General features: G+C 43.4%; 1 protein-coding gene and 1 non-coding gene across 2 annotated transcripts; both read left to right on the top strand.

Annotated features, from left to right (window-relative positions):
• Positions 1–566: 566 nt before the first annotated feature.
• Trnas-cga (transfer RNA serine (anticodon CGA)) lies at positions 567–643 on the top strand. The gene has a single exon. It is a non-coding gene; the product is annotated as a tRNA-Ser (tRNA).
• A 4,330-nt stretch (positions 644–4,973) lies between these two features.
• On the top strand, positions 4,974–12,838 carry LOC126334805 (cuticle protein 18.6-like). Its single transcript, XM_049997438.1, has 2 exons — positions 4,974–5,042; positions 11,894–12,838. Exons 1-2 carry the CDS (start codon positions 5,031–5,033, stop codon positions 12,725–12,727), a joined length of 846 nt encoding a protein of 281 aa, XP_049853395.1. The 5' UTR covers positions 4,974–5,030; the 3' UTR covers positions 12,728–12,838.
• The last annotated feature ends 4,850 nt before the right edge of the window (positions 12,839–17,688 follow it).

Genomic DNA, 17,688 nt, shown 5'->3' with positions numbered 1-17,688 from the left:
GATGTTCTGCATTGAAGGCATTAAGTAAATAGAGATGTATGAGTGACAGGGATATCAACTGCTCTTGAACAAGGTAATTTTGAAACTTCCTGGCAGATTAAAACTGTGTGCCCGACCGAGACTCGAACTCGGGACCTTTGCCTTTCGCGGGCAAGTGCTCTACCAACTGAGCTACCGAAGCACGACTCACGACCGGTACTCACAGCTTTACTTCTGCCAGTATCCGTCTCCTACCTTCCAAACTGTGAGTACCGGTCGTGAGTCGTGCTTCGGTAGCTCAGTTGGTAGAGCACTTGCCCGCGAAAGGCAAAGGTCCCGAGTTCGAGTCTCGGTCGGGCACACAGTTTTAATCTGCCAGGAAGTTTCATATCAGCGCACACTCCGCTGCAGGGTGAAAATCTCATTCTGGAAACATCCCCCAGGCTGTGGCTAAGCCATGTCTCCACAGTATCCTTTCTTTCAGGAGTGCTAGTTCTGCATGTTTCGCAGAAGAGCTTCTGTAAAGTTTGGAAGGTAGGAGACGGATACTGGCAGAAGTAAAGCTGTGAGTACCGGTCGTGAGTCGTGCTTCGGTAGCTCAGTTGGTAGAGCACTTGCCCGCGAAAGGCAAAGGTCCCGAGTTCGAGTCTCGGTCGGGCACGCAGTTTTAATCTGCCAGGAAGTTTCATATCAGCGCACACTCCGCTGCAGAGTGAAAATCTCATTCTGGCAAGGTAATTTTGTTTCCTCGGAAATTATTCCATAAATGGTTGTAAACTTATAGGTTTCATTTGTGGTAAATTCTGTTTCATTATTTGCTCTTTTCGTATCTCACAGACAGTGAGCACTTGAATTCTCAAATCAATTTCTTTATCTTAATTTTAGCATTATAAAAGGTGGTTATGATGTAACATAACAGACAGTTTCGCCTACTACATAAACTTAATTGAAATTATCCGTTCCTTTGGAGACTGATTGTTTTACTTATATTTACGTCATAGATTCCTTCTTGTGGTTAAGTTTTGGTATTTGGTTTCCTTTTTAGAAATAATCCCAGCATTTATGAAAAGTCAAAACGACCATCGACAAAACAGATATTATCGGATATAACTACCATGAACTAAGCCCGATATGAGAGCACTAATTAACTTATTTTCGACACATTCTTTGAAAAGCATTCTGAAACAATTATAGTATCACAATGAATCACATTCTATTTGATTTTGACAATGATTTTCGCTTTTGTGTGTTATAGCTTTCCTGCCCCATATCAAATCGATTCACCCAAAGTATGTAAAATAACTATTATCTGCGTGCAGACAGAGCTGGTATACTATAAGAGCTCCTGCATCCATTTCGATCGGCTGAATCATGCTGAAAATTGACCATCAGTATCGCTGGATATTGTACAAATGGTCATTTTATTCATAAGACACTTCATAGTAGTTCTAACAAAGAGTTTGATAGACTTCTTGATACAGGAAACCCTATTAGCTGGATGTGAGTAGATATAGGCAGTTCCGCAGAATTTTCAATGAAACAGGCCTGTTTGTAGCAGACTGACGAGAGCAACACTTTCGGATTATTCGAATCTGATAAACAATATAGTGACAACACTGATGACGTCATGTTGGAATGGGTCAATATGTTTCCTATGCGCTGAATTAAATTTGTTTTTTGTTTTCAAACCACTTCAGTAACCTCTGACAAATGAAGTTGTGGACTTCCTACCATCGACAAAACAAAACAAAATAAAACAAGCACAAATAAAGCTAGGGCAGTTGATTTGAGAGTCTGCAGCCTTTTGTCTCAAAACAAGAGATATCATCTCAACATGTGTAACAATCTGCTGAGTGATCGCAGCCACAGATACTCTACACGTACATCGAGAAGTGAAGATTCCAACGATGCAACAGTTTATTTGTTGTCTATTGTGACTGTTCAGAGTATACTGCTGTTAATATACACTAAAGAGCCAAAGAAACTGGCTCACATGCCTAATATCGTGTAGAGCCGCAGCGATCACGCAGAAGGGCCGCAACAAGACGTGACGTGGTGTCGACTAATTCTTGAAGTAGTGCTGGAGGAAACTAACGCCATGAATCCTGGAGGGATGTTCATAAATCCGTAATTCACAGCACGTTGCAAGACATCCCATATCTGCTCAATAATGTTCATTTCTGGGAAGTTTGGTAGCCAGTGGAAGTGTTTAAACTCAAAAGAGTGTTCCTGGAGCCACTCTGTAGGAATTATGGGCGTATGGGGTGTTGCATAGTCCTGCTGGAATTGTCCAAATCCGTCGGAATGCACAAAGGATATGATCGGATGCAATTGATCAGACAGGATGCTTGCTTGCTTCTCACCTGTCAGAGTCTTATCTAGACCTATCAGGGGTTCCATATCACTCCAACTGCACACGCTCAACACCATTCCAGAGCCTCCTCAGGCTTTTTCCAAAGCTGTTTCACAGAGGAAGACCGCACTGCAGTTCCTTCTCTAAATCCTCGCACAAATGAAAAAATGGCTGACATCGAAATAAGTGACCAAGGAATAGAAAAGCAACTGAAATCACTCAGCAGAGGAAAGTCCACTGGACCTGACGGAATACCAATTCGATTCTACACAGAGTACTTGCCCCCTTTCTAACAGCCGTGTACCGCAAGTCTCTAGAGGAACGGAAGGTTACAAATGATTGGAAAAGAGCACAGGTAGTCCCAGTCTTCAAAAAGGGTCGTCGAGCAGATGCGCAAAACTATAGACCTATATCTCTGACGTCGATCCGTTGTAGAATTTTAGAACATGTTTTTTGCTCGAGTATCATGCTGTTTTCGGAAACCCAGAATCTACTCTGTAGGAATCAACATGGATTCCGGAAACAGCGATCGTGTGAGACCCAACTCGCTGTATTTGTTCATGAGACCCAGAAATTATTAGAAACAGGCTCCCAGGTAGATGCTATTTTCCTAGACTTCCGGAAGGCGTTCGATACAGTTCCGCACTGTCGCCTGATAAACAAAGTAAGAGCCTACGGAATATCAGACCAGCTGTGTGGCTGAATTGAAGAGTTTTTAGCAAACAGAACACAGCATGTTGTTATCAATGGAGAGACGTCTACAGACGTTAAAGTAACCTCTGGCGTGCCACAGGGGAGTGTTATGGGACCATTGCTTTTCACAATATATATAAATGACCTAGTAGATAGTGTGGGAAGTTCCATGCGGCTTTTCGCGGATGATACAGTAGTATACAGAGAAATTGCACCATTAGAAAATGTAGCGAAATGCAGGAAGATCTGCAGCGGATAGGCACTTGGTGTAGGGAGTGGCAACTGACCCTTAACATAGACAAATGTAATGTATTGCGAATACATAGAAAGAAGGATCCTTTATTGTATGATTATATGATAGCGGAACAAACACTGGTAGCAGTTACTTCTCTTAAATATCTGGGAGTATGCGTGCGGAACGATTTGAAATGGAATGACCATATAAATTTAATTGTTGGTAAGGCGGGTACCAGGTTGAGATTCATTGGGAGAGTCCTTAGAAAATGTAGTCCATCAACAAAGGAGGTGGCTTACAAAACACTCGTTCGACCTATACTTGAGTATTGCTCATCAGTGTGGGATCCGTACCAGATCGGGTTGACGGAGGAGATAGAGAAGATCCAAAGAAGAGCAGTACGTTTCGTCACTGGGTTATTTCCTAAGCGTGATAGCATTACAGAGATGTTTAGCAAACTCAAGCGGCAGACTCTGCAAGAGAAGCGCTCTGCATCGTTGTGTAGCTTGCTCGCCAGGTTTCGAGAAGGTGCGTTTCTGGATGAGGTATCGAATATATTGCTTCCCCCTACTTATACCTCCCGTGGAGATCACGAATGTAAAATTAGAGAGATTCGAGCGCGCACGGAGGCTTTCAGACAGTCGTTCTTCCCGCGAACCACACGCGACTGGAACAGAAAAGGGAGGTAATGACAGTGGCACGTAAAGTGCCCTCCGCCACACACCGTTGGGTGGCTTGCGGAGTATGAATGTAGATGTAGATGTACATAAGAAGCTTTCGGCTCCGAAAATCCATGTCGATGATGTCTCGTTGAATGGTCCGCACGCTGACAATTTCTAATGGCCCAGCATTGAAGTATGCAGCAATTTGCGGAAGGGTTGCACTTCTGTCATGTTGTACTATTCTCTTCGTTCGTCGTTGGTCCCGTTCTTGCAGGATGTTTTTCCGGCCGCAGCGATGTCGGAGATTGGATGTTTTACCGTTTTGCTGATATTCACAGTACACTCGTAAAATGGTCGTACTGGAAAAGCTCCAGTTCGTCGCTACCTCGGAGATGCTGTTTCCCATCGCTCGTGCGCCGACTATAACACCACGTCCAAAATGGTTCGAATGACTCTGAGCACTGCGGGACTCAACATCTGAGGTCATCAATCCCCTAGAACTTAGAACTACTTAAACCTAACTAACCTAAGGACATCACACACATCCATGCCCGAGGTAGTATTCGAACCTGCGACCGTAGCGGTTGCGCGGTTCCAGACTGAAGCGCCTAGAACCGCTCGGCCACACAGGCCAGTAACACCACTTTCTACCTCAGTTAAATCTTGATAACCTGCCATTGTAACAGTAGTAACCGATCTAACAACTGCGCCAGACACTTTTTGTCTTGTATGTTTACATACCTCTGTATTTGAATACGCATGCCTATACCCGTTTCTTTGGCTCTTCCGTGTATCAGCATGATTGAGAAGATGGTTTCTAGCAGCAACCACGCCATAAAATTCATGCATGTGTGACCTCTGCGCTGGGTTCCCGCCTGGGGTGCCCGTACGGACATGCCGAAAATGTTTATACATGTGGAATGCAGATCAGCTGGAAAGTGAAGTCGGCGGTCAGGTTGCACGTACGAGTTGCCGTCTTTGCTCCGAGAGCCGTTCTCGTCAAACGGGATTACAGCCGCGACGGCTGCGGACTGCCAGCGCCGGCCTATATAAAGTGCAGCCGCCCCTGCCGCAGCCGCACTTCACCCGCTGCTGACCACTACACATCATGGCTTGCAAGGTGAGTTGTCTCCCCGGTAGCAGAGGACCCGCTAAACGTTTGCTAAAAAGCAACGATCTTCTTTCACTACTAAAAACAGCCCAGGTTTTTGTCTCGTGCTATTCCCCACAAGCATTGACATAAAGGAGATTGGTTAGTCGAATATTGCGGAAAGGTACGAGGGTGTCGTTAGGGTCATTCGTTGCCGTAACACACAAGAAGTACATTTTATGTGTGAGTTCCGTAAGTAATCGACTATAAATGGAGGAACCAAACACCTGTTCAGCTAACTGGAACGGCCACGTGTAGACTGCTGTAGGATAGACCAATAGTCGCCTTCGGTTTATTAGGAGAATTTTGGGAAAGTATGGCGTAAAGGAGACCTCAAATAGGATGCTGGTGCGATCTATTCTTGAGTACTGCTGGTGTGTTTGGGATATGCACCAGGTCGGATTCAGGGAGGATATCGAAGCAATTCAAAGTCGGGCTGCTAGATTTGTTCCCGGTATAGTCAAGTGTTGCGGAGATGTTTCGAGAACTCAAGTAGGAATCTCTGACGGGAAGGCGACGTTCTTTTCGTGGAACGCTAGTGAGAAAATTTAGAGAACCGACTCTTGAAGCTGACTGCAGAACGATCTTACTGCCGGCAAAATACATTTCACGTAAGGACCACTAAGATAAGATATGAGATATTAGGACTCGTACAGACGCCCATAGGCAAACATGTCCCCTCGCTCTATTCGCGAGTGATCAGGAAAGGAAATGGCTAGTAGTGGTACAGGGTACCATCCGCCACACTCCGTACGGTTGCTTGTGAGTATGTATATAGATGTAGTTGTAGATGTACACGTATATCTGGATGTAGATGTAACTGAATCCTGTAACACGGAAACTTGCTGTCCCACACGAAACTCCAATATTTCGTGCGTTTCAGAGAAAATGAGTGAATTTAGTTTACCTACCTCTATCAGATAATCCAGTTTAGAGTTTTCTAAACCTTTACATATTTTTACCAATATGTTTTTTCGATGGATGAAATTAGGATGCTTCTAAATATAGCTTCTGCATAAAACACCTCTATTTGAGAACCAAGCATTGACTCGGCAGTAGCTTCGAGTGATGTAACCGTGGAAGTGTCTGCCATGAGAAGAAAAACCCAGAAATTTGGAGAAAATTGCTAAGATCACTCCGGGATACTACATAGTCCGTAATCTACGTTGGAATAACTAGTATATCGTGTCCAATACTGCTACACGAAAGTTTCACATGCAGTCATAAGGAGACTATTGTTGGTCTTGGCACATTTTAGTTGTGTGTTTGCCGAAATTCGAGCTTGGATCTTTGCCTTTTGAAGGAAGTAAGTGCTGAGAAATTCGAGTTCTGGATAATATCGAATATCTATTTAAATACTTAGCATTTCTTAAATAGGCTGAAGATTTGTATTCAAGTCCGTATCGTGGTATTAATTTGGCAGGAAGCAACGTTTTAGAGCACATCTTTCCCCAGACTGAAAATGTCAGTCCTCAGACTTTTGCGGCGCGTTCTTATGTAAATTCGATTTTTCAAATATGTGTATAACTATAGAGAGTAGACACTGTAACAGACTATTAGGCCTGGTCATTTCATATCTCCATGTAACATTATATATCCGAGTTTCGTACATGTCACTTTGATCTGTGACTGGATACTTGGTCGAAAGTGTCCTACAGTGCTCATCGGTCAGTAACTACAGCGTGGACAAAACAACACTCATTGGCGCGCAGAGTATTTCACGTAGCTTTCGACAGTCAATCCAACTTACACCATCTGCCCTCGGTAAGGATGGTGTAAGTGGGGTCGACTGTCTTAACCTGCGTGAAATACTTTCTGGGACAGTGTTATTTTGTCCACGTTGTGTAACACTAAAGAGATTTGAAGGGCCATAGGCATTTCATCTCTGTAATATTTAAGTGTTAAACTTCTGATAGCCACTTTTACGTCAGAAATATGACTGACATAGATTCATAATCAGACGTTCATTACTTGAATTTTCAACGGTTACTGAATGACATGGTGGTAGCAGTTCTGTAAAAACATAGGCTGGGGTAACACCTGTCGAAATTTTCAATCATCTGCGAAGGAAACGTGGTTTACATAATTACTTGAGAGCCTTCCACCCGTCTCTGCAATGCAGGCCGTTAACACCCGCCATGGTAGTGGCACCCGACTCGGAGGTAGTGTGTTCGATTAATTGTGATAGAAGACATTTTCAACACCAATATTTATCCAGAAAATGGTGGAGAGGTGGTGGCATAAAGTTCTTGTTCGCAAGAGTTTGCGTCAATGTCCTGGGTTATACTCTAAATTTGTCCACAATGTCTCTAGAGCGATTATGTAATCCCATTTCCTTCGTAGATCACTCAAAATTTCGACGAGTGTTGCCTCCAGCTTACATTTCCACAAAGCTGTTACTACCATACCGTTCAGAAACCTCATGAAGTGAGGCATGTGGCACTGTTGATTCAGATTCGTCAGTCAGATATTAATCTTCTCGGCCACCAATTTTTGCTATTCTAAAGGAGTAGGCTATATACCAGCACCTTATCTTATGACCATACAAACTCAAATGTGACACCACACTACACCTACACATATACCAGAGCAACATACAGTCGAAATGTACAAGTAAGTCACGACTCTCATACACAACGAGGATAGGGGCTACTTGCATGGAGAAAGACTAGTCATTCCAATTAAGCGGCTCAACAGACACTAGAGATCTTCCAGCCGACATTACTATGAAACTTCGTGTTTCTTCTTTATTAGGAATTTTCTGTTTCGACTGAACTAACAGGTTATATATCTTCCTGTTCTCCTGTCTCTGTACTCTTCAGCTTCAACCTTCTCCTCTTTCTTTCCCTTCCTCACACATTGCTTCTTATTTTACCGTCAACTTACCGTTTACTTTTTAGTCCCCTTCTTATTACTAATCTTTGCTTCTTATCATTTATTAGCCTACTTTTTACATTTTAAACTCTCTGTCGTCAGAAGTAAAAGACGACTGCACGAAAATGTCTGTCCTACGAGCCCGTACGTCTCTCCTACTGTGAAACGTATTCCTTTGTACCGTTGCCCATAACAATAATTATTACAATATGTTGCTATACTCGTTTTCTTCGCTAAGCCTCATTCTTTTATATTTACTCTTACTTGTATGCGTCAGATTTAAGAACATGGTGATTTACATAATGTTATACTTGAGTAACCCTCTTTTCCAACCATGAACATTCGCTGAAATTTTTCAAAGAGCGGGAAAGTTTCAAAACTAGCCACGTTTGACACAACTGATTTGATGAGTTTGTAAACGTGTTGTGCCCCAAGAAGTAAATTTGACAAGAAATACGCAAAATTATGTCAAAAGACTTAAAGTTACGTACTTTGTATTTTTAGTGTAGATTGCTTTGGTACCCGTACGCTAAGAATATTTCAGTAGTGCACACGATGTACATCTTTTCATTTATTAATATGAATATGGACGCCGCCTGTTTGATTCACCGATCTGAAATTTTATACACATTTTCGTTCAATTCCCTAAATCTCGCTCTTTTCTGTTTCCTTTTTCCTGCACGCTTCACGTTTAAGAACAACGCAGTTGATATGAGGTGATACACTTGTTTAAATCTAGTGTATCCAATGAGTTCTGAAATAAAGCTAGAAAACATATACAAAAAAGTATTCATACTCTTTCAATGTTAGACTGAAACTAAAAACGGAAAACCAGAACCTGGAGAAATAGGAAATAAATTTTAATAAAGGCTTACCAAACTTTGTTTGCTAATAAGACTTTACATCTGATCACGCTAATGAGTTGGGTTGTTTTGAGGGAGGAGACCAGACAGCGCGGTCATCGGTCTCAGCGGATTAGAGAAGGACGGGGAAGGAAGTCGGCGGGGCCCTTTCAAAGGAACTATCCCGTCATTTGTCTGGAGCGATTTAGGGAAATCGCGGAAAACCTACATCAGGATGGCCGGACGCGGGATTGAACCGTCGTCCTCACGATAATGGATTTACTGCATTGATTTCACGATTACCGGTTTAAAGTGTCGACTGTCATAATTAAAGTCGAATAAAACGTGTTTTAAAAGCTGTATTTTTTGGGTTTGTTAGGTAAAGTGTAGTCCAGGGCAGATACTCGATTACAGGAATATGGAAAATCTCCCAAAACCACACTCAGACTGGCCGGCAAAATTAAATTTTATTTGCCTGGGACTGCAATAAGGTAACCATCGTCTCAACAGTTAGTCACATTACTGTGGCTTTTTGTGGCTCTGTGTTGTACCCACAGAATTTGAGAAGGCTCCTGGAGACTGCATTTTTAGCTTAAAATTCACACTACTCTCCATCTCATCCAGCGCATAAAATCATATTTCATTTTTCGAGTGATGTGTGTAAGGCCTCAACGAGGGAGTGACAGAAAAGAATTAAATACATTTAGTTAGTTAGTTACATGTTCCTTGAATCATTTTGCACGGTAGATCATAATGATGTGGAATGAGTCATTTTACATTCATATCAATAATTAATTTGTACAATTGTTTAAAGAAAAACATATTAGTTTGATACTAATATTTAGAGGTTCGTTGACCTGCGTAAGCGACAGAAAAAAACTGAATACGGTTATTTAGTTACTTACATGTTCCATGGATTATTTTGCACGGTAGATCACAATGATGTGGAATGAGTCTTTTTACATTCACATCGATAGTTAATTTGTACATATGTTTAAAGAAAAACATATCAGTTCGGTACTTTTGTGCAGAGGTTCGTATCGACGTTGACTCCAGATCTGCGCCAAAACTGCACACCACCAAAGGAATCAGCATAATTTTCTGTGAATGGAGTGACAACTTAGAGAACCCAAGATATACAAGATGATTGTTATTGACGTTTAAAAGCACCAGAAGCGACGTAAATGACGCTGAGACTAGTAATTTAATATCTGACACATGAGGTCGCAAATGTCGGCGGGAAATATCCAAAAAATGGATGAGGAACATTGAGGATGTGACGTCACCAGATGACGTACCTCGCCGCAGCGGCTGCGCTTGGGCGTGAAGCGATGACTGAGCGATGCATTGTCTGCATTCGACTAGACAACTCAAGTTTCGAACACCTTTTGTACGCGATCAATTATAAATGTAGAAGTTGCAGAAGTATTGTCCTCGTTGTAGTCAAGTAAAATTTGTACATTTTCTATTCCTTTCCTTTTCTCCCCTTCTTTTTTTGTTGACATACGTCATGTACTAGTAACAACGCAATTGGAAAGCTTATATTCATTTATTGTGATACAGTTCGGTATATTGTTGTTGAACTGTACTTCGCAATAAATCAGCGGAGACCGCAAGACTGGTAAACTGCAGTTTGAGGCATGACATACATAAGTAATGTACCTACGATTTATTAACAGGCTGTAAAGTGGTACACAACCCTACGAGGTTATCATTACTTATAGCTTGTAACTGCACCGTGACACAGTATAGAATATTTTTGAATATAAATAACAATAAATCATTCCTCAATCTAAATACATAATTATCTAACGCAACGAGAAAATACTGCATGCCAGATGTAAGACTCGAACCCAGAGCCCCACGCCCTAAAGTTGTGCATGCGGGCCCAAAATCACAATGACGTGAACATTTGACTTGGGTTGGAATGGTCAGATGCGACAGACAGACTCAACCGCTGCGGGCGCGGCGAAGCACTCCTCCTGCAGACGCCATATGTTCAAAATTTGTCATCCACTCTTGAGGTATTCCCCACATTTGCTAACCCATGTATCTGTTTCACTGTTATCTACGTTGCCTAGGAGGTTTTCAAATGTTAATAAGAATCACCTATCATAGCAACTGCTAACGCTGCAATATTTTTTTGGATGGTCGGCAGTATTAAATCTGGAATTTATTGGAGTAGCAGACAATAATTGCTAGAAAGTCGAAAGAACTCTGTAATGAATAGAAAACCTGAACCCAGATTCCAGGACAGGCAAGTGCCCGCTATTGCAGCCACCTGCCGCTTGTAGGCACTTATGGCTCCAACTTCCTATTATGGTTCAGCATGTATTACAAATCAGAAATAGTTTTCACAGTTGATTTGAGCAAAATAGGGAAAACTGTTCTTGACTGTCTACTCTCTCACAAACAAAACTTGTACTGTAATGTCACCGGCGCAAATTGTAGGCCTCTCTTGGTACCTGGTTGTGAGCCCCCCGTAGCTGAATGGTCAGCGTGACGGATTGTCAATCCTTTGGGCCCGGGTTCGATTCCCGGCTGGGTCGGGGAATTTTCACCGCCCAGGGGCTGGTGTTGTACTGTCCTAATCATCATCCTCATCTAGCGCAGTCCGCAGCTCGTGGTCGTGCGGTAGCGTTCTCGATTCCCGCGCCCGGGTTCCCGGGTTCGATTCCTGGCGGGGTCAGGAATTTTCTTTGCCTCATAATGACTGGGCGTTGTGTGATGTCCTTAGGTTAGTTAGGTTTAAGTAGTTCTAAGTTCGAGGGGACTGATGACCATAGCTGTTAAGTCCCATAGTGCTCAGAGCCATTTGAACCATCATCGACTGCAGGTCACCGAAGCCGCGTCAAACTGAAAGACCGGCACCCGGCGTACGTTCTGCCCGACGGGGAGCCCTAGCCATACGAATAAATAAATAAAAAGTACCTGGTTCTTTAGTTCTCCTTTTCCTCGGCACATGTAGATCGTGTAGCTATAACGCATTTCACGAGAAATGAAGTATCCTTGTGTAGGGAACGGTGTTTTATGGCTAATTACTGCTGTTTCATAAACAAAACAAACTGACTGCGGCAAATGACTTACGATAACTGTTGTCCGCAGGCACTCATCTTCGCGGCAGTGCTGTCGCTGGCCCACGCCGGCTACCTGGGAGCTCCTGCAGTCCTCGCGCCAGCCGCACCCATTGCTAGGGCTTACGCCCCCGCTATCGCCGCCGCCCCCATTGCCAGGGCTTACGCCCCCGCAATTGCTGCCGCTCCCATCGCCAGAGCTTACGCCCCAGCCATCGCTGCTGCCCCCATCGCGAGGGCCTACGCCCCAGCGATCGCTGCCGCCCCCGCCATCCGCGCCGCCCCTGTGGCGGTCGCCGCCGCCGCCCCCGCCGCAGTGGCTGCCGAGTACGACCCGCACCCAGAGTACAGCTTCGCCTACAGTGTCAATGATGCTCTGACTGGTGACTCCAAGACGCAGCACGAGAGCCGCAGCGGAGACGTCGTCCAGGGCAGCTACAGTCTCGCCGAGCCCGACGGTTCCATCCGCACCGTCGACTACACGGCCGACCCCGTGAATGGCTTCAACGCCGTCGTGCACAAGGAGGCCGGCGCCCACCCCGCCGTTGCCGCCGCCCCCGCTCCCGTGGCCGTTGCCCACGCTCCCGTGGCCGTCGCCGCCGCCCCAGCCATCGCTGCCGCCCCCGCCATCGCCGCCGCGCCAGCGCTGGCGTACGGTGCCGGCCTCGGCTACGGTTACGCGAGGGCGGCTTACGCAGCCCCCGCGATTGCCGCCGCCCCCATCGCTAGGGCAGCCTACGCCGCCCCCATCGCTAGGGCAGCCTACGCCGCCCCCATCGCCAGGGCTGCCATCGCTGCTCCCGCCCTCTCCTATGGAGGCTACGGATACGGCGGTCTGGGATACACGAAAGCTATTCTTGGTTAAGCACCATCTTCATCAATAGTCACTCATTTGCATTTTGAATATGCTCATATGTTATTGCTCATGTTTCTGTAAGTCTGAAATACTTTACAAATAAAGTTATTGTTTATGTTACTCCATATTTTTTGAATCCTCCGAAAGTAATACCACATGTTATATCAAGAGACTTATAATGTTAATGACTGATTCAGAATTACTGAGTATCCCCATCAATTTGCTACTAAAGTGCGAGGTATGATCGACAATATTTGAATCTGCTAATGACATTAATCTCCTTCGTGTTGCGTCAGAAACCAATTAAGAATTGTTTGTAGGGGTCTTTGATCATTTCCTGATTGACTATAGACCCCGCTAATTTCAATGCTATCCCGTTCTCGCTATTTGAACAGTGTAGTCCCTGTACTAAAACTTAACTTTCAATCATGTATCCTTTCAGATGTCAAATTGATTACCCACACAATCGTGGAACGAAGGAGATCTTCCGTTATAAATTGGATGAATTCCGGGAGTTGCCGTGTGGTTTTAGGCGTCATGTCACGGACTGCGTGGCCCCTCCCGCCGGAGGTTCGAGCCCTCCCTTGGGCATAGGTGTGTGTGTTGTTCTTAGCATAATTTAGCTTAAGTAGTGTGTACGTCTAGGGACCGATGACCTCAGCAGTTTGCTCCCTTAGGAATTCATACACATTTGAACATGTGCTACGTGTTATTTAATAGATGTATGTAGACTGCACGCAGGTGTTTAAGGCAGCGAAGTGGTGGCTAAAGATCCATAGTTTCATTCTAACTTGGTCCGGCAATGAAAACACTTCTTGAAATAGAATAAAAAGCCAAAAGCCAAAAGTTCATATATATCTCCTGAAGTTAGTATCCAGGAATAGTGTAATTGTCTACTGATAACAATGAGCTCGCAGAATATCCCTAATCAACATTAGAAACGTATATAATTGGCAACTCACTAATCCACCACATAAGCGGTTTACGTATCGAATGGGATTGCATAAACGCCGGATTTCAGTCTGAACACCAGCATTATATACTCACTTCGCACATAACAGTAGCTGATTGCGTTTGAGGTCGAATTCTCTCCTTTGAAATCCTACGTGTGCTCGAATAAGACCAAACCGGCGCAGATGGAGGACTAGCTGCTGTACAGTTCGCTGTCATCTTCTGCATTAGTGGCCACACGCATAAGCGCGTTGTGAATTATTTACTCGCAAAACAGTAGTACGAAATGATTGTCAACAGCGAGGACGGGCTGCAGAACACTGTCCCTGAGAGAGTATGATACAAGTGAGGTGTAATGAACGGCCTTCACCTCCGTCGTGAGAAGAGTACCAATAATCTCCCGTTCGTTCTTCCCGCAAGCAGAAAATTTGCGGTTCTGACACCAAAAGGCCGCAACGGATATTTGTGCAAATCCGAGACAATACTTGGAGATGACAGCATTTACAGTACATCGTTGCTGTGAACTCTCTCTCTCTCACCACAATGCCACGAATCACCGTAGCCCTAACAACAAGAACCTGCCCGTTCGACCTGAGTCTAGCAGAGAGTCCAGAGTCTCTCTGCACGGCAAAGTATGTACTCTCAGTGACGACAGCACTGTTCTGTTTGCTTCCACGTGAAACGGGTACTCAGTTACTCAACACAAGCAGAATAAATACTAGAATAGTATAGTATAGTTCTCCTCCTTCATTGAGGTGGAGAACAAATACATCCTCGCAATGCAGTGGATAAAAAAGAGTGAAAATCAATACATGTGCAATGGACTAATCATGTAAAACGTTATGAAGTTAACGGACACCAGTATTACCAATATTATATACAAGTACTCGAGTGTTACAGTTGCAACTGCACTTGAATGTTGCAGTGCAATTCCAGAACTAGAATGGTGAATGATGGTTGGGATAAGGAAATGAGTTGCTGACAGAAGGTACCATCTTGGAAAATCATCAGAACATTGATTTTTATCCCATGTGTCACACAGTCCAAAAATAGTAACTGATGTAGACCAAGAGACACATCAATGGCGCGGAACTTGCCTCATAGGATCTAGCACAAGCTGAATTGTCAACGTTTACATGTTTTGTGATTAAACCAGAGATGTGCAAACTGTGTCGCTGGTGTACTAACTGAACATTGTCACGGTCCAGGAATTCAATCCTGAATACTGGAGCATCATCATCTACCAATTACGGGAACATTATCTGAGAACAGAGCAATCAAAGAATGATCGAAGGATACGTGGTTCATGACTGTCCATCATATTCATGGAATATAGGGCCTAGAGTGTGATGTAGCTAAAATAAAATTACTTGCCTAGAGCATTTTAAATATCGAAGTTGGTACGAATGTTAGTACTGATTAATATTGACACTAGCCTAGGGTGTTACACAGATTTCTGCGGATTCACAACACTATGTTTTTATTGCAGAAGTTAGAAGCTTGGTATGGATTTTAACTAAGCACCGAACTGCAAAGATTTTAATTTCAAAATGACTATCACATTTTATAAACGTATAACGCAAGCACAGAAAACATTGGAGCACTTCATACAATGCTGTTTAGAATCAAAGTTCTCACTTATATTTCAAAACTTTTCGATATCTGCAGTTACTCCACTTGCTGCTTTTGCTATGCGGCGTCACAAAATGTTGTAAGAAGGCACGTGGATGGAGACTTCCACATTCCCCGCGCAAAAAAATCACACACTGTGAGATAAAACGACCTTAAGGTATGTTTACGAGGGCAATAAAAATTTCATATTGCGGTCAATATACCACGACATTGGTCACCAGTAAATTTTCAACCAAAAGAATGTTGCCGTAGCTCATTTCTGGGCCAGAATAGTTTACACGGTGAAACATTGCCGATATCCTCTCGCGGTCAGATTAATTTTCTCTGTGAATCTAACAGTTGTGTTGATGTTAACACAAGAAACATTACATCGGCCGGCTATAAGAAAATATTGAATGACAAACCCTATTTGACAATGTGCTGTTGGCCATAACACACTGTTACAGTAGACAGCAGTTTACAGGGTTATGTTGGTATCGATCTACCTCCCAGTACTACGACATCGAAGCGCAGCCTCACCGGTCCAAGACGTGAAACTAACCTGTCGTGCAGCTGTCTATAAATAGCTCAAATCCCTCTGAGCGCTATGGGACTTTACATCTGAGGTCATCAGTCCCCTAGAACTTAGAACTACTTAAACCTAACTAACCTAAGGACATCACACACATCCATACCCGAGGCAGGATTCGAACCTGCGATCGTAGCGGTCGCGCGATGCCAGACTGAAGCGCCTAGAACCGCTCGGTCACAAAGGCCGGCAGCTGTTTATAAGATGCGGTCCAACATGTGAAGTCTGCCTAATTAATATTTTAGCCCAACTGCACTAGGGGAATTAGAGAACAACTACTAATAAAGAGAAGCTAATCCTGGTAGAAGTGAACTATATTATCGAAGCCAGAGTTCGCAGATTAAATGGCGCACATGCGTCGTCACATCATTACAGATTCAAAGATGGCGCCAACCAGAATTCACAGACGATTCTCCCACATCAGCCTGACATAAAGTTCAAAGCAAGAAATCAGTCAGCAATTCTTAGTCACGTACAGACGGATGGAAATTTGGTTGCCAAACTACAGCATGTGGACGATGCAAAGCACTTGATTCTGCAGACACGCTGTTGTTCTTTACTCAAGATGTATAGAGATAACTGGTCTAATTCGACCGACTAGCCGTGTCTCCTCTAACAACGGCGAGTCGCCCTACTACTCACAGTTGTTGGTGGGAGTGACGTCAGATACCACGGTTTACCAAATATTGCCTCTGCTTGCAAATACATCATTATCTCCGATGTACGTACACGGTGACACAATGCTTTAATAAATATGCCGAATTCTCTGTTGGCCACCAGATTAAAATGTACGGTGGATTACTTTTTCCCTTCGGTTTCGTCCACTGATGGATCCTTCCACAGGGAGCAAAGTGAAGTGGTGTCAACCCCCCGAGAACTGTGTGTTAACTTTTACATAGGGTGCTTTCCCTGTATCTCTGCACCTGCTCTTACAATTTCCAGGCACAGCTGGCTTTGCCCGCCATGCCTGTCCTCAAACGTGCTATCCAGCCTTCCTGCTCTCCTACCACATCTAAGTTAATTTTGATAAGCTTGCTTCATTTGCATTCATTTAAATAGTTTTCCACTAATTACAATTCTTGGTTGTCATTATTGATGGTGTAAATGTTTAATTGTCAGCTTGGGTGTGCGCAGTGGTATGTCAGCTCACTGCTACATCTCAACGAGGCCACTTTATTGCCACAAAATTGGCGAATGTGAGCTATTGGAAGTAGTAAACTCTCCCCTTGCCGATCAGTTAATGCATATTTCTGATCTTTGCTTACTTTAATTTGGATTAATGAACTTAAACAAATGTAGACACATATGTTAAGTATGAAACAAAAAGCAGTGCCATATAACTTGAATATCCCACAACAAACTTAAGTTAAAAGATTTAGAAATAATAAGCATGGTCACCAACCCAAATGAGCAATATCTGTTCATACCTAAATAATAATAAAAACAGCAGTGATAATGTAAGTGTTTAATCACATATTACATAATACATATTACATAGTAATAGGTAATTATAGGAATTCATTTGATGCATTAATAAAAACAAGATGTAATAATTTAGAACAGTAATAAATTGTCATAATTGAAAATAACGAACTGAAGGCTACTTTTGTTATGACAGTAACTATGTAACCTCGCAGCAAAGTTTACCTTCATGAACAAAGTTTCTGGAATTTGGCAAAACATTCCTGTGATGAATTGTAACTAAATTGAAAACCATGCAAATAGGTTAGCAACATTGACCTTCAACACATTCGCAACTCTGGAATATGAGTCAAGTCAGCACACAACACACTATGACAAATGACACAAAGTGAAATAT

The sequence above is a fragment of the Schistocerca gregaria genome, chromosome 2 (genome assembly GCF_023897955.1).
Source record: "Schistocerca gregaria isolate iqSchGreg1 chromosome 2, iqSchGreg1.2, whole genome shotgun sequence".
Taxonomy (NCBI): Eukaryota; Metazoa; Arthropoda; class Insecta; order Orthoptera; family Acrididae; genus Schistocerca; species Schistocerca gregaria.
Note: the sequence above shows the minus strand (reverse complement) of the source record. Positions and strands in the feature narration are given on the sequence as shown.